General features: G+C 36.2%; 3 protein-coding genes across 3 annotated transcripts; 2 read left to right on the top strand and 1 right to left on the bottom strand.

Moving 5' to 3' along the window:
* The first annotated feature begins 1,712 nt into the window (after positions 1-1,712).
* Positions 1,713-7,355, top strand: LOC133990706 (sodium- and chloride-dependent betaine transporter-like). Its single transcript, XM_062429106.1, has 14 exons — positions 1,713-1,893; positions 1,987-2,121; positions 2,283-2,420; positions 2,746-2,848; positions 3,920-4,052; positions 4,515-4,649; positions 5,056-5,159; positions 5,359-5,483; positions 5,883-5,995; positions 6,084-6,221; positions 6,317-6,419; positions 6,629-6,729; positions 6,980-7,150; positions 7,248-7,355. The coding sequence occupies exons 1-14, from the start codon at positions 1,713-1,715 to the stop codon at positions 7,353-7,355; spliced, it is 1,788 nt and encodes a 595-aa protein (XP_062285090.1).
* Positions 7,356-8,217: 862 nt separating this feature from the next.
* Positions 8,218-13,399, top strand: LOC133990705 (sodium- and chloride-dependent GABA transporter 3-like). Its single transcript, XM_062429104.1, has 14 exons — positions 8,218-8,398; positions 8,492-8,626; positions 8,763-8,900; positions 9,005-9,092; positions 9,546-9,678; positions 9,770-9,904; positions 11,138-11,241; positions 11,656-11,780; positions 11,882-11,994; positions 12,082-12,219; positions 12,319-12,421; positions 12,525-12,625; positions 13,027-13,197; positions 13,298-13,399. The coding sequence occupies exons 1-14, from the start codon at positions 8,218-8,220 to the stop codon at positions 13,397-13,399; spliced, it is 1,767 nt and encodes a 588-aa protein (XP_062285088.1).
* A 777-nt stretch (positions 13,400-14,176) lies between these two features.
* Positions 14,177-19,588, bottom strand: pold3 (polymerase (DNA-directed), delta 3, accessory subunit). The gene is made up of 12 exons (XM_062428189.1): positions 19,477-19,588; positions 18,873-18,928; positions 18,620-18,719; positions 18,480-18,519; positions 18,195-18,327; positions 17,376-17,631; positions 17,205-17,277; positions 16,317-16,464; positions 15,959-16,062; positions 15,559-15,641; positions 15,297-15,378; positions 14,177-14,694 (listed from the first exon to the last, which is right to left on the bottom strand). The coding sequence occupies exons 1-12, from the start codon at positions 19,531-19,533 to the stop codon at positions 14,489-14,491; spliced, it is 1,338 nt and encodes a 445-aa protein (XP_062284173.1). The 5' UTR covers positions 19,534-19,588; the 3' UTR covers positions 14,177-14,488.
* Between the last annotated feature and the right edge of the window lie 1,466 nt (positions 19,589-21,054).

Here is a 21,054-nt window from a genome sequence, read left to right as displayed (position 1 = left end):
AGCTGATCTGTGTAGATGTGCAGCAGAACACTGAATATTAATTACCGTTTGATCCTGTTAATGATCCGGTTAATGAAGTTCCCGCTGCTGTACCGTGTGCGTAAATGGGCACAGCTTTTTTCTCAGTTTGGAGACGCACTTTGGAAACAGTGGTGCACTTAGAAAAGAGCGATATGAGCAACTGCACAGGGTGGCGTCTTGCCAGATACAGCCACTGCAGACAGTGTACACACCCCTTGCAAAGGGAAATGAAAGAAAATTGCCCCCAGGAAAGCCTTGCCACTAAAGTTTAAAATGTGAGAACCTTACACATATACTCCATAAAAATAAAAATATTATATTTTGCTGTGAATACAATTCTTGACAGATAGCTATAGGTAGAGATTCAGAAAGCATATGTGAAATGCAAAAGCATCCGAGGTGAACAACAAGATATCAACAGCTGTTCACCCATATTATTAGCTACCACTGATAGTAAATGCACTATTTCTGACAGAAATACAGTAGATATTATTAGCTACCAGTGATAAATGCACTAATCTTTAGAAAAAAACACAACTGATTATTATTATTATTTCTCATAAAAAACATTTTACACTTCAATTCATTCAGCAGACTGGTAACAATTTTAAACTAAATTTGCCTTCAACTGCTAAAGGGGTGAATGTTAATCTTAATTTAGTATTTTCTGTAAAAATATAGCTAGCAAGCTAAAATTAGCTAGTTACCTTGTTAACATTCATACTTAACGGTAGATTTTGTTTCATCCAAAGTGATAACAGGTATAGTAGCACAGTTCATAGTGACCAATAAGTATTCTGTATTTAATTAACCTCTATAATGTCAGTAACTTTGATAATTACTAAGGATGCAAGCTCTAGGTAGTTGGTTGGGAGCTGGATTAAATTGACTGAAGCCTTGTTTGATTCTGGAGGAAAGAGGTTGTATTTCTGTTCGAAAGGCTTTATGGCAGAAAGCTTTGTAGGCAAACTTTTCCCATTGGCACGAGACTAAGGACACATCTGCTCTACACAGAAGTTAATGGGAAGGATTTGTGCATCATTTGAGTGCAAAATTAGACTTTGAGTTTAGTCTAATCTGGATGTCATGTACAACATACACCACACCACAGCATTCATTGAAACAGCTATGTTGGTGAAATATCTGATCTTGTGTTAGTGGAGATGTTGAGTGCAAAATATGACATGGACATCCTCGAGGGTTAATTCTCTAGGCTCTTCTTTTTTAACTCTACACATTTAAAACGTAAGATGACCGCACACAAAGTCTAATGATTTTATTATAAAACTGATGTTTCAAGTGACAGTACTGTGCATCTGTTTTGTAATAACATTTTTGTTTTTCAGTGTGTGTGGTCGTCTTCCTTTTGATATATGCCATTAACATGACTAGCATCTAGTTTTTGGTCTGCATTTACCTGACAAATTAACATGCCCCCAAAAGCTAATATTATGCAACGCACTTGCATATTTTTTTTTATTTTTATTTTTATTTTTTTTTTACAATAAAACCTGATTACAAGATTAACAAAATACCTCTTTAAAAGCTCCTGTGTATTTTGCAAAACAAAAACTTTAAAACCAGAATGACTTGCTTTGCGATATTAATGTAATCAAATTAGGAAAAGACACATAATAAAAGTAGCACAGATCAGTTTTGGCAGAATTTTGGGATCATCACAGAAACACGCAATGGACGAAGTTCCTGATCTTGACATGAAGAGAGAAAGAAGGAGAAGAGAGAATCAGAGAGGGGAAGGAGACAGAGGACAGTGGGCCAGTAAAAGAGAATATTTTCTGGTTGTTGCAGGAAATGTGGTCGGCATAGGCAACGTTTGGAGATTTCCTTACCTCTGCTACAAGAATGGAGGAGGTAAATCATATTTTGAATTAAGTGAAGAGTAGATTACACTAAATTAATCTGTAATTTCCATGAGTATACATATCTGTATTTCTATACCTATAGGTGCCTTTCTGGTGCCATATGGTGTGTTAGCTGTGTTGGTTGGGATACCTCTGTTCCTTCTGGAGAGTTCAGTTGGTCAATACACCCAGGAAGGATTCATCACCTGCTGGAGGAAACTGTGTCCACTGGCACAAGGTGACTTGATTTATGTTGAGATAAAAATGTGACAATAAACAGATGACATCCAAATTTCACTTTATACACGATGAGGAATCAAATTGTTTGTGTCTAAAGATCTACATCTAGGGATTTAAAACTGTTTTAACTTAACTATTGCTTGTTGTTCTGTATTTTAGGAATTGGATATGCACAATTTGTGATGAAACATTACGCCTTCAGCTACATTTTAATCCAAGTATGGGCTCTCTTCTACCTGGTGTTCTCATTCAGGTCCCAGCTCCCCTGGGCCACATGTGATAACACCTGGAATACAGGTAAATGCACATTTTGATAAACATATTCCCCTGTTCTTCTACGTCTGCAAACTCAACAAGGAGAGATTAATTGGAATTAAATAATATTCATCAGTAGCACAACATTACAAATATGAGAGTACTTTCTGAACTTTATCAAAAGCTGTCACCAGTAACAGTTTACTTTTATGTCACAATAACAAACAGCTTGAAATTCATCTGTCAGTTCTTCACTATTTGATTTAAATTCAGACATTGTGCGCTGCCTGTTGTCAAATGTTCTCTGTTAGTTTGTATGAATAGTTCCACACATTTATCATCGTCATTTTTTTGTGCTCTAAACCAGCGAACTGTGTGGGCCTTAAGATTTCGGATTCTGTGTCGACAAATCTGACGTCAAATCAGACCATGTTGACCAACACCAGCTCTGCTGCCACTGAGTTCTGGGAGTGAGTCTAACTACATGTTGTGTTAATGTCCTTTTAAAGATGTTTAAGGTTTGTAAAATGTCGCCCGGGTCATCTCAGCTCGGGTTTGGACAAAATAAATTGATTTAACAGAAACTGTTTGAAACTTGAACTGTAAAGTATTAAACATGTGGACATACGAAGAGGCAATCAGTTGCATTCAAGCAGATAGTTCCAGTTTTGACAAGTGAAGCTTACGTGGAAGTGACTTAAACCTGCATTCTTTATAATGGTCATCACGGACCGACTTCACTGGCTCCGAAAATATGTCTGATTGCATAGAAGTGAATGTGAAAATGACGATGATTTCTCACATGATTTATTGCTTCATTGCTGCATAATGATGATTTGATGGTCTCAATCACGAGTTTCAAATCTTGTTCAATACACATAGACTGTATATATAATGGACGTAACATCCGTGACGTCACCAATTGGTTTGTGGACTGCTGCTTAGAAGCCAATAGTTTCGGATCTGAGCAGCGGCATCTTGAAAATTTCCGGTGCATGCCGGGAAAAATAAAAACACGGAATCTACTTATATGGGCATCAGGAGGAGCATGAGGCACCCTCCTGAACCTGTGAACCAATCAACCTGTCAATCACGACGTAGCCACGCCCTAATGCATATCCTGCTTTATCGTCAATTATAAAATCAGGGAGGGCAAAATTTCACAAATGAACATCATACTGCATTGAAGAAGGCTTTAAACTAGCGATTGAGACCATAAACACATTTTGAAAACGTTTACTGAGTTTAGAAATCAAGTGAGAAATTGGTGAATTCTCCATTGACTTGTATAGAGACGGAAGTCCTTTTGACACCAAAACGGTCGCCCCCTGGTGGCCTTTTGATAGAATGCAGTTTTAAGTTACTTCCGCGTTGGCATCATCTCAGAGGACCAGAACTCCCCGCCTGTCAATACAGCATGATTGCTGAGTGCTTTAATAAATCACACAATTGTACATGACCATCACTTTTGTTTGTTTGCCACCAGCTAGTGTAGTTATGGTTATCATGTTATTTTAATGTTTAATTTCCCCTCTCCACAGACGGAGGGTGCTGGCCATGTCTGCAGGCATTGAGGAGCTGGGCAGTGTGAGATGGGAGCTGGTTTTGTGTCTTCTGGCCTGTTGGGTGTTCACATACTTCAGTATCTGGAAAAGTGTCAAATCCTCTGCAAAGGTGAACTGATATTTCATCCTAAATGGTACACTTATGGTGGCTTTATTTACTTTTATTTATTTATTTACTTACTTACCTTTATTTAGCCAGGGAAAGCCTGTTAAGACCGAGGTCTCATTTTTGATGGTGCACTGGCGGCTACAACTTACAATAATATAAATAAGATTGCCAGAGACGGCCAACCCACTGCCTAATAAAGGCTACGATGATGCTATGATGTGTTCTGAAATGATGACCAGTAATAAAAAATAAATATATTTTTGTGTTTTAATTTTATCTTTGTAATAAGTTAAGTTTTCAAATTATAATTATAATCTAAATATTTTTATCGTATCTTTTTGCTATGCACTTTGCAAGTCTGTGAAAAAAAGTTCTTATATACTGTAAATAAAATTATCATTATCAATAGTAAATCAGATTAAATCTTGTTACGACCAAAACAAAATTATGGTTTTTTTTAAGGTTGCGTACTTCACTGCCACCTTCCCCTACGTGATGCTCCTGATACTGCTTATCAGGGGATTGACTTTACCTGGAGCTTGGGATGGGATCTACTACTACCTGTATCCAGATTTGAAAGGCCTGGCTAACCTTGAGGTATTTTATATTTATACCATGTACAGTCCATTGAGTTATTTAATGACATGTGAGAGAAAGACTGTCCAGACTGGTTTGTAATCCACCAGTGACAATTTATATTTCTAACTTGTGTGTCCAATTTGATCTTCTGAATCCAGTGCAAAACAGTTTTGAAGAGTAAATTCAGACATTTTAATGTTGATCCAATTAGTTTATGTACGTATTTGAATCTATGACGAGAGCTTGGCTACAGGAGACGTCAGGCTAGTTGACTATTGACGTCATCCAGGTGATGCTGTGCTGCCTGCAGAGGAGATGTTTTGGAAACTGACTCTCTATAGAGAATTAACTGTAAATGTTACTTTTATTTCAGTATGAACAACTCTCCACCGTGTATGTATTATATTTATTTGTTACATTACAGGTCTGGATAGAGGCAGGATCTCAAATATGCTTCTCCTACAGCCTGACCTCAGGAACTCTTGGTGTTTTGAGCAGCTATAATAAATACAAGAACAATTGTTACAAGTAAGTATCTGATGTTTGAATAAATTGAAGTGTTAAAGAGTTAAATGTCACATAAAATAACAGCCAATGCTGTTCACAATGCATTACTAATACAATAAATAATCACTTTTTTCATATGTACATTTTAAATAGCCAATATGATTAATACTATACAAATGTCTCTCTTTGACGAGATATTCTGTCTCATTGTGACCTCTAGAGACTGTTTTTGGCTCTGTCTGCTGAACAGTGGGACCAGTTTTGTTGCTGGATTTGTCGTCTTCTCTGTACTTGGATTCATGGCTCAGAAACAGGGTGTTACTGTCGACGCTGTGGCCGAGTCTGGTACATTCAAAGATCTGAAAATTGTTTATTTCTGAATCACCTTTAGCTCACACATTCATACTTACACACAAAGTTGAACTGATGTGGCTGGTGATTTTCCAAATTGATCTTATTGACAATAAATTTCATGTATAAAGCCTCATACATCTTATTTCTCTTTGCCATAGACTTCGGTTGTTGTCCACAAACTATTAAAAACACGTCAATGAGCCACACTGAGTCACATGTAGGATCATTAAAATGTTCGGTTTACTCTGCACATTAGATTTGTTGACAATAAATAAAATGTAGAAAATTGCCAGTCATATCCTTTAAAGATTTTGAAATAATATGCTGCGTTCAGTAATGAAATAAAGCTATTCAAATAAACTTTCTAACTCGTTTATTTCCAATTCACAGGTCCAGGTTTGGCCTTCATTGCTTACCCTCAGGCAACAGCTATGATTCCTTTCCCACAGCTCTGGACTGTCTGCTTTTTCCTGATGCTGATCTTCCTCAGTGTTGACACACATGTATGTTATTTTATTATTACCAACCATTTAATAACTAATGCACTGCATGCACAAACTAATGTAGTTGCTGATTTTATTTTGTCCTCAGTTTGTGATAGTTGAGTGTTTTATCACCTCAATAAGCGACTTGTTTCCGAAGCTGTTTCGTAAACCAGGAAGACATGAGATCTTTGTGCTCGTCATTTGTTCATCCTTCTTCCTCATACATCTGACTTTGGTCACTGAGGTGAATAAAATAAGTCCTAAAAACACATTGAAACAACACAAAAAACTTAAAAAAAGCAATTTCTCATATTCAAATCTTGTCTCTTCCGGCTCTAGGGAGGAATTTACATTTTCCAGCTTTTTGATTATTATGCTTGTACCAGAGCTTTTAATTATTTCATGGCTTTATCAGAGTGTCTGGCTCTGGCTTGGGGTTTTGGTAAGAAAAAATGCTTTTATATTATATTGTAGTTCCATGATATGATATGATTATTTGCATATATCTGTGCTTCAGATGTTTTTATTTTCAATAAGTCATCAGATTATATCTTTTTTCTTATCGTCCCCATGTCACAAGATAAGATCAATCACATAGAACTTAGAAACAACATAGAAACAAGTCTAATACACAGTCTGAATTCCCATCAGGTGCTGACCGTATTATTAACATCATTGAGGACATGACTGGACAGAGACCATCTGTTTTCTTCAAAGTGTGCTGGAGATACATCATTCCTCTGCTGTCACTGGTGAGTCAGAAAAGGTTTCGTAGTCTGTATTTAGTTTCATTAATTGGTAAGACCGGTGTAGACATGACAGAGTACAATCTGCAAAACAAAAAATCACTTTCACTGCTTCTTTACAGTCTTCATAGTTATTCCAGTAAAAGTAGACTAATGTCACTTTTCTACAGTTTGAAGTCTTTTAGCAATTTTGTGCTGAAAACCTTTGGCTTCTGTATTTATTAATATCTGCAAAAAACTGTCCATACCTTCTTAGACTTCCTTTATCCTGTACCTGGTTGATTACACACACCTCAAGATTAACGACAGGTACGTTTACCCTGACTGGGCGTACGCTCTAGGCTGGACCATGACTCTCTCCTCTGTTCTCATGGTGCCGCTTTGGGCAGCTGGACAGATGTGTTTCACAGCAGGCACCTTCAGACAGGTGAGTGTTCAAAAGAGTGGATGCCTCAATAAAAGCTTCTTTGTCATCCCAATGATTACTGTTGTGTTTTAACTTACGTACTCATCCTTTTTCTCAGCGTTTGTCTGTCCTTCTTCATCCTGTTGAAGATCCAGTCTCACAGAGGAGAAAAATGGAAGAGGATGGGTTATATGTGGAGCTGAGGACGTCTGGAGAGACAACTTAGTGCCATCCTAACAGTTACATTAGCTAGACACTTCTGTCATTGTTTATGTTTGTAATATTCAGCATGGCTAAGATTTACCAAAATGTTTACTTGATTAAATGAGGACTATTATTGGGTTTTATCTTTATTTCTCAAATTCCATGTTTTTTTTCAATTTTTTCTGTAAAATGTTTGTTTTATGTAATGCACATTGAGTTGCCACTGTGTATGAAATGCGCCTTATAAATAAAACTGCCTTGCCTTGCCTTGCCTTGCCTTGGGTATTTTATATATTTTTGGGTATTTGGGTATTCGCCTTTATTTTATTTTAAATTTTCAAGAGTAAAATAAAGACTTACATTCAAGATTTCCGGTGCACAATTCCCACTGAATTATCTGTAGAGTTAACTTAAGGTTTGGACAGAGTGTATCCACAGCAGGTCAATCATATTATTTAACATGAAACTCAAATATAATTCTGAACCAATGAACAAACGGGAGAAAACCAAGACTAGAAAAGTGAACTCTTTGCTGGACTGCCAATGCAGTTTTTCAGTTGTACAGCAACTTTGGTTGACATATCTCAGTTATTGAATATAATGTCATATAATTATATACATAAATCTATAGTCACTAGAGGATGAAACCCATTTACTTTGGAAGCAGAAATAAAATTAGAAGCAAATCTTAACTTCAGTGTGTACACACTGGGAGCCGTCAATGTAAATATATAAAAAACCAGAATGTCTGGCTTTGTATTTAAAAAGATAACTGGCTTTGACATATTGATATATTCAAATTGGAAAAAAACTTGATAAAAAGCAGTACAGATCAGTGTCGGCAGTATTTCAGCAGTATTTAGGAATCATCACAGAAACACATAATGGATGAAGTTCCTGATCTTGACATGAAGAGAGAAAGAAGGAGAAAAGAGAATCAGAGAGGGGATGGAGACAGAGGACAGTGGGCCAGTAAAAGAGAATATATTCTAGTTATTGCAGGAAGTGTTGTAGGCCTAGGCAACGTTTGGAGATTTCCTTACCTCTGCTACAAGAATGGAGGAGGTAAATGATATTTTGAATTAAGTGAAGAGTAGATTACCCTAAATTAATCTGTAATTTCCATGAGTATACATGTCTGTATTTCTATACTTACAGGTGCCTTTCTGGTGCCATATGGTGTGTTAGCTGTGTTGGTTGGGATACCTCTGTTCCTACTGGAGAGTGCAGTTGGTCAATACACCCAGGAAGGATTCATCACCTGTTGGAGGAAACTGTGTCCACTGGCACAAGGTGAGTTTAACTAAAATGTGCAGTCAAAAAAAAAAAAACAAGAAGAATTTTATCTGTCTTATCAATGTTGCTTTTACCCTTTTATTACCAAAAAAGTTGCATTATAAAAAAAATGTGGTTTACACTTTCATTTTAGGAATTGGATTTGGACAACTTACAATTTCAGTCTGTTTCTTCATCTATATTTTAATCGAAGCCTGGGCTCTTTTCTACTTGGTGTTCTCGTTTCGATCCCAGCTCCCTTGGGCCACCTGTGACAACACCTGGAATACAGGTAAAAAGTTTAGAATAAGCTGATGAATCTTGAATCTGCCATGCAGTAAACTAAGTTCAGACTCACCTAACCTCAATGTAATCTTTTGTCCTTCCCAAATCCAGCTAAATGTCTTGGTCTTCAAACTTTCAATTCAGCTAATGTGTCCGTGAAGCACACCAACACCACCTCTGCTGCAACTGAGTTCTGGGAGTGGGTTTAACTTTCTTTTCTTCAAAAAATACAGTATTACTACTTCACTTTTTTTTTGCCTCAAATACATACTGCTACACAAAAGAAATATATAGTAAGAATATCTGTCACTGAGTTATAACTTAATTCTTATGGTTTGCTTTACATGACTGCAGATCGTCCTACAATTTTATTTTTGTGTGTGATGTTAGAAAGAATTTCTGTCTTTCTTGTCCCGGTATACCATTAAATACTTTGAAATTAAAGCTTCCTCAAAAATGAATGCACTCAGAACAAAAACATGCAACTTTCAAGGACATTTGGCGTTGAGGTTTTGTTAGTGGTTGAGATTCTTGGCCAACAAGAAAGGATGTAAAAAAAGAAAGCCATGTTTAATTATCAGTCAGTAAGCAATATCTTAAGACATGATTGTGATTCCAAACATCCCAACCTACCACATCATGTGTACTTCAGGCAACGGGTGCTGGCCATGTCGGGAGGTATTGAAGAGCTGGGCAGTGTGAGATGGGAGCTGGCTTTGTGTCTTCTCGCTTGTTGGGTATTATGCTACTTCAGCATCTGGAAAGGTGTCAAATCATCTGGAAAGGTCTTGTGGAAATATTCTTTATCTGCTTTTTTTTTTTTTTTTGCATAAAATATATCGTTCAACCTTTTATCTTTTTTCATTTTATTCTTAGGTAGCGTACTTCACAGCCACATTCCCCTATGTGATGCTCCTGGTGCTGCTCATCAGAGGCTTGACTCTACCTGGAGCTTGGCAAGGGATCTACTACTACCTGTATCCGGACTTGAAACGCCTGGTTCACCTTGAGGTAGCCTGTTTATTCCATCCAAACCTTATAAATACTGGAGTGTAACTAAGAAGGAACTGAATATAAAACCTGTGTAAAATGTTTTAAAGACCCCCCCTAGACAGGTTTTAAGACATATAAAAAACAAGCTAATTCCTTAAAATAGCATCTAATACTCTCCCCTCCATTGAAAAATCTGAATCTATGAAGATGCAAATATTTTTCATTTCAAAACTTTAATAACCAGACACAAGATGCCTCCTACTTTACTGTAAAGTTCATTCTCAGTGTTTATGCACTGGAGACTTTATGTTTCCACATCACACTTGTGCAAGTTGTGTCCTGGACTAATTGGCCAAAAATTAAGATGTGATGTCCACAAATCATGCTTGCAGATTCACAACTTAACTCTTCAGCAAATGAATGTTCAAACAGCCATCTAGTGTCAGTGAAGCTTAAACATCCAGGTGAAGTAAAGCTATAAAAAAAACAATTTTGAGTGGACAGGGACTTTAAGTTAGTACTTGAAGATTTATTAAACCAAACTAAAGGTAATAAGATGTGGTGTCTTGATTGTACAAACAGGCAATAAGTGTGCAAACATAGTCTCTCCTTGAAAACTTCATGTTGTTGCACTCAGTTGTACACATGTAAAGTGGCAGAAGAACACATGGGAACATTTTAAAAAGAACTTGAGAGAGAAGATTAAATATCACCCTTAATTTATCACCTCCTCACACCTGGCTAATTGATGTATCAAGTGGGTATGATTTATGATATTTTGAATTTTCAGTTTTGTAAATGGTAAGTACTACAATTTGTTGCTTACTCACACTTCAGTGGCAGCCAGTTACCATACAAGGTGCTGACCTGACCATTGTGAGCAATGTGGGGGTCTTGCTGCAAGGACACCTTGACATGTGAACAGGAGGAGCTGGGAATTACTGCTTTACCCCTTATAAACTGTCAGATGCAGCCTTCCCCAAATTTTGACATCAGAAAGGGAATTAGATGATCCAATAAGCACTTTTTTAAGCATACTGAGGCAACCAGTTAATTAGAGGAACTTATGGGTTTGGGCCAGTAATTGGTGAATGAGCCTCATTCTCCAAGCTGTGCTATGGAATCTTGTCGTGCCTCCTGTATATATAGTATATCCTTCCACTGTGGTTAGTCCTTTCTGGGTCTGTAATTATCAAGCATCCTAGGAATTACACTGAAAATACTAATGCAGTATATATGATGTCATTCCAGGTCTGGATAGAGGCTGGATCCCAAATATTTTTCTCCTACAGCCTGACTGCAGGGACTCTAAATGTTCTGGGAAGCTACAATGAGTACAACAACAAATGTTACAAGTAAGTAGAAGTCACATTGTCACAATAACACTAATATCCTTAGTGGTGGAAGAATGATTGAGATCTCTTTACTAAAAAATAACACAAAAAATACTCTTGCAACCAACTTCCATTGTACTCAAGTAAAAGTACAGCAGCATTGTGGTAGTTGCAAAATTGACCTCAAGTATGCAACGTTTATAAAAGTATTCTGTATGCAAAATAGCCAAATTCATAAGTACATAGACGCAGCGGGTGCAAAAAGTATTCACCTTACAATGTTGAATCAAAGAACTTGAGTAAAGTACCTCAAAATTGTACTTCAGCACAGTATTTAAGTAAATGTACATTTACTTAGTTTCTTTCCACCAGTGTTCATAACCAGTAAGGTGTTCATTTATCAAAATAAAGAATCTTTAATTCTGTGACCTCCAGGGACTGTTTTTGGCTCTGTCTGCTGAACAGTGGAACCAGTTTTGTTTCTGGATTTGTCGTCTTCTCTGTACTTGGATTCATGGCTCAGAAACAGGGCGTTAGTGTCGACACTGTGGCTGAGTCTGGTACATTCAAAGATCTGATCAAAAGCGATGTTCAAGATTTTCACAGCATGCATTTAATGTGATGTTTTCAAAGTATATCAATCTCCTCCTCTAATCCACAGGTCCAGGTTTGGCCTTCATTGCGTACCCTCAGGCTACAGCTTTAATGCCTTTGCCACATTTCTGGACCGTCTGCTTTTTCCTGATGCTCATTCTCCTTACTGTTGACACACATGTAATATTTGTAACATTACTTGTTGATTAATGCCATATATTAATCAGCCACATACAACTTTAACTGTTCTTTTTTTGTTGTCCCCAGTTTGTGATAGTAGAGAGTTTTATCACCACAATGAGCGACTTGTTTCCAAAGTGGCTTCGTGCACCAGTGAGACACGAGATCTTTGTCCTTGTTGTCTGTTTATCCTCCTTCCTCGTACATCTGACCCTGGTCACTGAGGTGAATACAAATATTTTCATGAACCACTTAAACATGTTTAATATAAAAATGTATTCCAAATGATTTCTTTTATTAAAATCTAGTCTCTTCTTGCTTCAGGGAGGAATTTACATTTTCCAACTCGTTGATTTCTATGGGTCGACTAGAGTGTCTATGAATTTTATGGCTGTATGTGAATGTGTAGCTGTTGGCTGGATTTTTGGTGAGTAAAAAACTTATTGTAAATTAAATCATTTTGCAAAATATTTGAAATAATTTAACATAATGTGAAACTGATCTAACTTGACAATCTGAACATCTGTAAGGTGCTGATCGCTTTTATAACATCATTGAGGACATGACTGGACAGAGACCATGTGTTTTCTTCAAACTGTGCTGGAGATACATCATTCCTCTGCTGTCACTGGTGAGTCAGCCTAGTAAAAGGTTTTTTTTGTGGTCCTTCCCTATTGACAATGAGTTTACATTTAGATTTTCTGCTGGATCCAATCCATTGACAGTTGGATTTGGAGACTTTACATATTCACCTTCCAGCATTAAAGGATCTCGATTTACATGCAATTTGCCCTGGAATTCTGCCAATCCTTGACTCACTATTGCATTACAAATATTATTTCTTTTAGTAGCCATCTAACATAATTACAGGATTCATTAAAGATCTGTTTGTGTCAAAGCAATGAGTCTGAACTTAAACAAGATACGTATGTACTAGTAATTCAGTTTTAATACATTTGGAATAAGTTTAATGGCACTTTGCTTACTTTTTTTCTCCAATCATCTTTTTTTGTTTGAATCATCTCCACACAGATTTCCTTTATCCTGTACCTGGTTGATTACAAACACCTCAGGATTAACGACAGGTACGTTTACCCCGACTGGGCGTACGCTCTAGGCTGGACCATGACTCTCTCCTCTGTTGTCATGGTGCCACTCTGTGCAGCTGGACAGATGTTTTTGACAGCAGGCACCTTCAGACAGGTGAGTGTTCAAAAAAGACTTTCCTGTAATGTCTTCTGTGAATGTCATAATTACTATAGATATGTAGAAAATTGCATCTCTCGTCTCTCCTGTGTTCCAGCGTTTGAGCGTCCTTTGCCGTCCTACTAAAGATTTATCCTGCCAGAGGAGAAGAATGGGAGAAGAGGGGACGACTGTCGAACTGAGGACGTCAGAAGTTTAATATTAGCGAGACACTTCGCTTGCCATCCAGAGTATGGCAACTAGGCATTTTTATCAAGTAGAAACAACTAGTAGTCAATATAATGACATTAAATAGCCAATTCAGGACTTGGTAAGTTAGTCAGACAAAACCCAGCCTCATTTGGCTTTGGTAACTTTATGATGGGATAATTTTTTTCCTAAGCATTTTTGACATTTTATAGAGCAAGTAAGTGATAAATATATTATATTATTGGTGAGATTGTCTGATCTGCATTTAAGTTTTTGAGTCTTTATCTTTACATTTTTAAAGGTTGGTTGAAACTACCCACTGATTCATTTATAAGTTAACAGGCTGGGCTTGGATTAGTTACATTCACCTACATGGATGAATGAGGAGTTAGGCACTTGAAGGTACTGTGTATTTTTTTTTTACTGTTTTAGCTTCCAGACAACTTCACTTACAGAAAGGGAAGTGGTAGTATCCACAACTGAAAATATCAAAATGATGACTTTAATTTATTACTATTCAGAGGTAAAAACAATTTTAGTACATCCTTACCTCTGAGAATATGATAGCTGGACAGTAAAAAGTCTAATTTTCTCTTCTTTCTCTTCTCTTCTTTTTTTGTTGATTTTTTTCTTTATTACATAGCAACAGTATAGAGATGATAAGAAATGAGGGTTTAGAGACAGGTGGGGAACAACATGGAATGGCAAAGGTCAATCCTGGACACTGGAGTCTTTGTGGTGTTTATTGTAACCAGTAAGCTACCAGTACACACAAAGACAATGAATTTGAAGCTGTAATTAGAGCAGCCTCAATGATGCAACAGCTGAATAAAAACTGTGCACCACACTTACAATGTTTTTAAAGTAAAATGCATGTTTATTTTCCACCCATGTTTATTAAGTACGACATGTATTTACAGCTGATGTGGTGTGATGTAACAGTGATTTGTCATCCTGAACTGGACACGTCTTGTGTTGCTGTGAGTGTCCATGTTGATTTGTGTCAACTCAGTTTTACTGAAAGATCATTACAGGACTTCAGCAGCAGTGCTTGTTGTTCCTCAGTGCTAATAATTAAAGTGTCTGACTCTGTCCTCCATCACTTCTTCTGGAAGAATCCCATAATTGAAGCCTGTTTAGTTCCTTTATTGGCGTTTGCAGACGCTTTCTTCTGACTTTTCTTCTCGTCCTCTTTGTTGCTTTTTTGTTGTTTTGCAGGGAAAGGATGTTTTGGAGCTTGTTTGGTGGGTTTAAAATCGTCTTCTGTTTCAGAGTACGATTCGCTCTCGTAGCCTTTCTCCGTCACTGTGAAGAAGAGATCATCTAGAGTTAAAAACTAAGGCAAGACAACCAATCTCATAATACTACTACTAAACAGTTGTTCATTATATTTTTGTACAATGACAAATAAAGATCTATCTATCTACTTATTAAACCTACTACTGATCCTGAGGCCAGCAAGATTTATACAGTTACAGATTGTTTTATTGTTTCAGAGTTTCTTAAATCATGCCTCTAAAGAGAGAGAGTGTCATATGCTGTGTAGATTATAAAAAGCCCTCTGATTTTGGGCCTGACTATATACAAACATAAGTAATGTGGCGGTGTCTTGTTTTAAATAGATTTATTTAAAATGAACAAAGAAGCACCTCTGCAAAAGAATGTATTTATAGTTTTATTAAGGTAGTATTTATTTTTCAGTATGTAAATTGGTCATATGAATAAGTGTCACTATTACTACGTATCGTTACACCGGATATCTTTATAAACATATATGAGATATATAAGATACATATATGGTTCCTTTAATTCAACTGAATATGTACGTGAATTAATATGTTATACAAATTTAACAAATCCAAACCAGCAACAAGACAAGTTTTCCCTCAGCTGTCTGTTTTACTTACCGATGCATCCTTCATCATCCAAAAACGTACGAGATTTCAGGACTCGTCTCCTCTTCCTCGTCTTCACCTCAGAGTCGCCTCGCTGTAGAACAAAAAACAGTCACATGAAGATGTTTAATTACATATTCAGCATTAAATACACAGAGAACATTTCATTACAGTCTAATAGAGGGACAAATTGATAAATCAACACTATAATATGTTAACTCAACAAGGTGAGACTTCAAAAAAAAAAGGGACGTTTTAATATCTAAGCACTTACATGTGTAACAGGTTCAGGCTCCTTTTTAGGAGGTGGTGGTGACGGTTCTCTTGTTTCCATCTGCTGTGGAGAATCTGGGATGACTGAAGAGGTGAACAAATATTAGTTTTCTATGAAGTGGATTTTGAAATGTTCCTTTTTCAAGGCATTCAATATGTTAGCTTTACAGTAGCCTAAAGCTATTCTTCACTAACTGTATTATTATTAAAGATTGCACAGCAATTATGTTAAATGCAAACTGGTGAAAAATTATATTTGTTTATTCTTGTCATCAATTAGAAAATACAGTATCCTACATTTTCAGGCCTTCTGGGGTAATTCGAATTGTTTTGGGGAGTTTTCAACAAGGAAAAAGACATGAAACATGAATGAATGAATTTAAAAAAAGTTAATAGTTCACCATCTTCATCGCTGCTATCTGGTTCAGGCTTCTTAATCCTCCGTCTCTTTTTCTTCTCCATTTTCTCATCCTCACTGTCAGAATCCTCTATTCGTTTGCTTTTGCTTCAGGAGGAGGGAAAACTTTTAGTTATTAAAATCAAAACTATAAATGGACTTTGGCAGGTCGGCAAAAACTTAAAAGTTCTACTTTTCTACAATTAGTCACAACATTTCAGATATTTATAGCCATGAAATATATAAAATCTGGGTCTCCTTTGTTCTATGATTTCTTTTTTTTTTTTTACTTTTTGAAACTGTCCATAGTCAAATTTGATCTTTTCTTCTATAAAGTATTAATTTCAAACACACACACACACCTCCTGGAGTCTTTCTTAGTGTCTTTCGGCAGCTCAACTGCAGCAGCTTGTGGTTTTTCTTCAGGTTGTGAACTCGCTGCACGCTGCTGCTCTACCGAGGAAGACGACTGAGCAGCTTCCTCCTCCTTCACAGTTTTGTCTTGTTTTTCTGAAAAAGTGACGAAGAGTGTTTTAATTACAAGTTAATGATCGAATTAATTCAGCAGACTTGAAAGAAAAATAATCAACATTACAGCTGAAAACATTTTAAACCCTTTTCATTTTCACACAGGCTTCAAAAGGTTAAAATGATGTCAGGCTTGGAGAGATTATACACAACTTATAATATAAATAAAATAAATACTGGTTAAACAGACAGATGTCAGTGTGACTATAAACATGTTTTTGTTCATGCCAAAGCTCATTATTTGTCTGAATATGTCTTGACTAAAGAGAACTGCTGCCACTTTCATGTACCCTGCCTGTCTAACAGCAGGGGGTTAAATAAATGGCAATAAATCTACTGTCTCAAGAAGAGAAATTAATTAATGAAGCTTTAAGTCTATCAAAAGGACCAAAGCAAGAAAATGAACTTTGTACCAATTTAGCACAAACAGAAAGACAAAAATCACCAATTTTAAAATGTTATCAAACTGTGTTATCTCGGACATAGTAGTGATAAAAATAGTGACAGGTTCTTGAAAACTACAAGGATATGATAGATATGAAGTAGAACTGTCTTCATCATATTCTGGAGTAACTTTATTTTCATAATAGTCGTCCCTTCATAACAAACACATTGTGGAAGCAGATATTAAACCTTCAGGTTAATACATGAATGAAAATCCCTATTGGAGCAAAAAGCACTAAAAAATAAATAAATAATAATAATAATAATAATAATCTCACTTGTTGCTTGAGTCCCAAAATAGTTCGTCATAGGATTTGCCTTTACAGCTGGTTTGCTTTTGGTGACCTCAACCTAAAATATAAAATCCAGAAATAAAAAACCAAAGCAAAGATTTGACTTAATTTCTTTACAAAGATTAAATAATCAAACCAAATAACAAGACCACATACCACAGGTGCATCTTCCTTCACCTCTGACTTTATCTCTTTGCTGCTGTCTTGGTTTTTAGCAGCAGCTTTATTAGCAAACATCCCCATGATGCCTTTCTGTGGCTTAGTGGAAGGTTTTGAAGCGATATTAGAGTTGCCATTCATGCCAGACTTCCTGGTTTCAGGCGCTGGAGTAGGATCCTGCTGCACTTCTCTCACCCGTTGCAGCTCTACAGACGACATGGGCACCGCAGAGGCACAGCGAATCGCACTGTATCTGAATATAGATAGAAAGTCACGATATTTGACATATAATGAGATTACAGGTGCCACTCCATTTGGGCTTTATAGACAAATAAAAACATGACAACCAGATAAAAACAAGACACACACAGCTTAAAAAGATGATATAGTAGGCTATAAAAGTGCCTACTTAAATAAGATAAATAGAATAAATAAAAGCAGCGATCAAGAGTATGGCACAGGATTATTGTTTGTTTAGAGTTCTTATAGCCCTGTTTATCTGAAAATGACAATTTAACATATTTCTAAAAAAAAGTGACAATCCTACATTTCAACCGGGAATTTTTTGTTTACCCTGCTTTATTAAATCTGTAGGTTTCACATCCCTGAACTAGTTAATTAATTATAAAAAAGACTGCTAAAGTGGATGTTTCAGGCATATTATACATTTGAAAGCTGTTAAAGGGACCTGCTGATTGAAATATTGCACTATAGCTATATATACCTTTTAATCATAAATACAAAAAAGTGTTTCCTCATGTGTGTAAAAACTCAACTCTTTTCTCAGTACTTTGAAGCTCGCATTAAACAACATACTTGCTGCAGTTCTTCAGATTGTCTTTCACGGCGTCATAGTCAACGCTGTAGAGAGGACCGCTGTCTTTCAGTAAAGCTTTCTGGACGCTGTACACATGGACGCTCACTATCAAGCTCATCTTGGATTTGAAGTCTGCAAAAGAAAACACCAGAAGTTAAGAGTCCACTGAGACATTTCTGCCTCCTCTAATACAGATCTCTCTCTAAATAATACAAATACAAAGACTTTTTACAATTATACATTTGCAGGATAAGGACTAGAAGTACAGAAACACATTTACACACCTTCCAGCTGCTCCTCTCTGACAACGGACACCTTGTGACTCTGAAAGGGAAGCATAACGTTAATCACTCACTCAAAAAAAAGTAAAATAAAAATAGTAGGAAAAACAGATCTTTTTCTACTTTAAATAATTTTTTCTCACCGTCTGGCCGTTGCCCACAAACTTCCCCGACACCAGATAGGTAGCATGAAGCTGAGCTGAGCTTTCCTTCCTCTTGTGATCCAGGTAATGATAGAGCATTCTGAAAAAGATGCATATCATTATTAATGAACCTGGAGCACACTTCATATTTTGTGATGTAGTGAGTGAAAATGATCATGTGCTTCATGTTTCCATATCTTCACATTTTATGAGTCAAAAGCCTAAAAATAAGAATAAGCTGATTAACACTCACTGTTTTGCTGTGTTGACATGAACTCCCAGAGTGAGACTCAGCCATTTGTAAGTCACCTGTGAAACAGATAAAAATCATGTTAATTATTGTGTTAAGTTAAGTTAGGCAATATAACACATATAGATAAAGATTACAATAGGTTTAGGGTTTTCATGTACAACTTTTTTTAAAATGAAGGCGATTCATTTGCCAGACTGTCTTGAGTTGAAGTACAATTAGCTTTTGTTTATCTTTAAGTTTCCATCATTAGACTCAGATACATGGAAAATATCAATATTTTTATGTTATTTAATAGCATTTGAATCCTATAATGTTGGTGTTTATCCCCCAAAAATGAACTGAAGCTACTCACCCATGAAACGAAGCATTTTGCACGTTTTTAATGTGATTTAAAAGACTATCCATAAGCCGAATTGACCAAAAGACCCACACAATTTCAGACTAAATTGTACAATAAGCCTCGCAGGACACACATTTAACCTTATAGTAACGCAAATATATAACAGGCAGTTTTGTAAAGGCTAAACATAAACGTTAAATCAGTTTAAACATTAATAAAAAGGGGTTAGGGTTAGGATATATCAGCAGCCAGCAGTCCACTTACTATCTTGTCGTGGTCGTTGACATATTCGTCGATATTATCCAAATAAAGCTCGTCCATTTTTGCTGTGTTTCCCGTAAATATGAGCCTCTTTTTTGAGCCAGTTTAACTGCGCGGGAAGGCAGTTTATTTACTTCCGCCACATGTGCCTTGTACTTCCTTCCGGTGAGGTGAGCGGCTACATGCTGCCCCCTACAGGCCAAACCAGGGTACTGCTACTCATGGTGATTTATATTAATAACAAGACTGGTGTTGGGAAGGGGACTTTAGAAATGTAATAGGTTACAGATTACTAGTTAACCTGTTTAAAATGTAATAAGTAATGTAAATATTTCAATGACTTAATCAAAGTAATGTAAGGTATTACATTTGATTACTTTTTGATTACTTTTCTAGTTGTTTTCAGCTGTTAGGGTAAGTGTACCCATTAAGCAAGTTCAGGTGTTTTTTTATGGATACTGACATGATTTATAAGGGAGAACATTTCTTATAAAGCAAGATTTATCTCTCATTTGAAAATGTATTTATTAGTTCATGTATATTTTGGAATATAAAATAAATATATTTTATGAGAAAAGTCAAGAGTCTGGTATGTGCTCCAAATAAGCCCACATCATGATTTATTTACAACATATAAAAAAATATTGTTTTCAAAGAAGTAAAAACAGAAATATATATATTCAGTAACATGTTAAATATTTAAAAAATGAGGAAAAAACCCTCCTGAGCAAATTTGTATTTGTATTGGTGGGCAATAAACAGCAGCCTTATAGACATTCTTTGAGAAAAAATCCACCTTCTTCTGACATGATTATTTTCATTTGCTCAAGTATTGTTTTTAAGTACAATATCGATGTACTGTATTGATTATATCCATTTTGGGATATGCTCTACTTACCTCCTACTTAATATTACAAGGAAATACGGCACATTTGACTCCAGTGCAGATTATACATTAAAACATCGAGACGCTCTTTAAAAATTACTGTTTTCAGGGGACATCTCTAAAATGTCAAGTGTCAATGTCATTTCAGGGAAATGTGGGGGAAAATAGCTTCATCTCAATGACACAATACATTTTAGATACCATCTAACCAGTTAAAGATAAATTACTCAACCTGTAGAAGAGCATATCATTCATTAACTGATCTGAATGCATGAAAAAATCTGAATCAGTTCCTTTAAAATTGAACGTGCAGCAATGTAAATGTTTTTTTTTTTTTTTTTTACTATTTCATATCTCTGGGCACTTAGCATTACATCAGTGGCATGATTCTGCTAGATGTTGTGGTTAAAGAGCTCTATGATGTGAAACAGAAAACCCTACAAGGCAAGAAATCAGATTTTCTGCAAATAAAAGTGGCTGTGATGAAGTGCATGCACTTTGGGAATAGCTTTTACTGTGATATCTCAACTTTCTCACCCTTGTTAACCCTCGTACTAAACATGGCATCTGCATTCCTAAAGCAGACAAAGTCACATTCAACTTAATTTCTATATGAACAGTATTTTCCTGCTTTGTCCATAATTTTCACAACTCAGAGGAATACAGATGGTTGCTGACAACAAGAAGAAGTGTAA

Source organism: Scomber scombrus, chromosome 11, assembly GCF_963691925.1.
Source record: "Scomber scombrus chromosome 11, fScoSco1.1, whole genome shotgun sequence".
Lineage (NCBI taxonomy): Eukaryota > Metazoa > Chordata > Actinopteri > Scombriformes > Scombridae > Scomber > Scomber scombrus.
The sequence above is the reverse complement of the archived record's forward strand: the minus strand, read 5'-3'. Positions and strand labels throughout refer to the sequence as shown.

Bases quoted from the DNA above. Each gene is read 5' to 3' on its own strand.
- LOC133990706 (XM_062429106.1), top strand. From the start codon at position 1,713: ATGGACGAAGTTCCTGATCTTGACATGAAGAGAGAAAGAAGGAGAAGA. The intron at 2,421-2,745 runs GTAAATGCACAT...GCTCTAAACCAG, and splicing joins TGATAACACCTGGAATACAG to CGAACTGTGTGGGCCTTAAG. The intron at 6,222-6,316 runs GTGAATAAAATA...TTCCGGCTCTAG, and splicing joins ATCTGACTTTGGTCACTGAG to GGAGGAATTTACATTTTCCA.
- LOC133990705 (XM_062429104.1), top strand. From the start codon at position 8,218: ATGGATGAAGTTCCTGATCTTGACATGAAGAGAGAAAGAAGGAGAAAA. The intron at 8,627-8,762 runs GTGAGTTTAACT...CTTTCATTTTAG, and splicing joins ACTGTGTCCACTGGCACAAG to GAATTGGATTTGGACAACTT. The intron at 11,242-11,655 runs GTAAGTAGAAGT...TGTGACCTCCAG, and splicing joins TACAACAACAAATGTTACAA to GGACTGTTTTTGGCTCTGTC.
- pold3 (XM_062428189.1), bottom strand. From the start codon at position 19,533: ATGGACGAGCTTTATTTGGATAATATCGACGAATATGTCAACGACCAC. The intron at 17,278-17,375 runs GTATGTGGTCTT...TTTATATTTTAG, and splicing joins TGAAGGAAGATGCACCTGTG to GTTGAGGTCACCAAAAGCAA. The intron at 16,063-16,316 runs GTGTGTGTGTGT...CTCCTCCTGAAG, and splicing joins ACTAAGAAAGACTCCAGGAG to CAAAAGCAAACGAATAGAGG.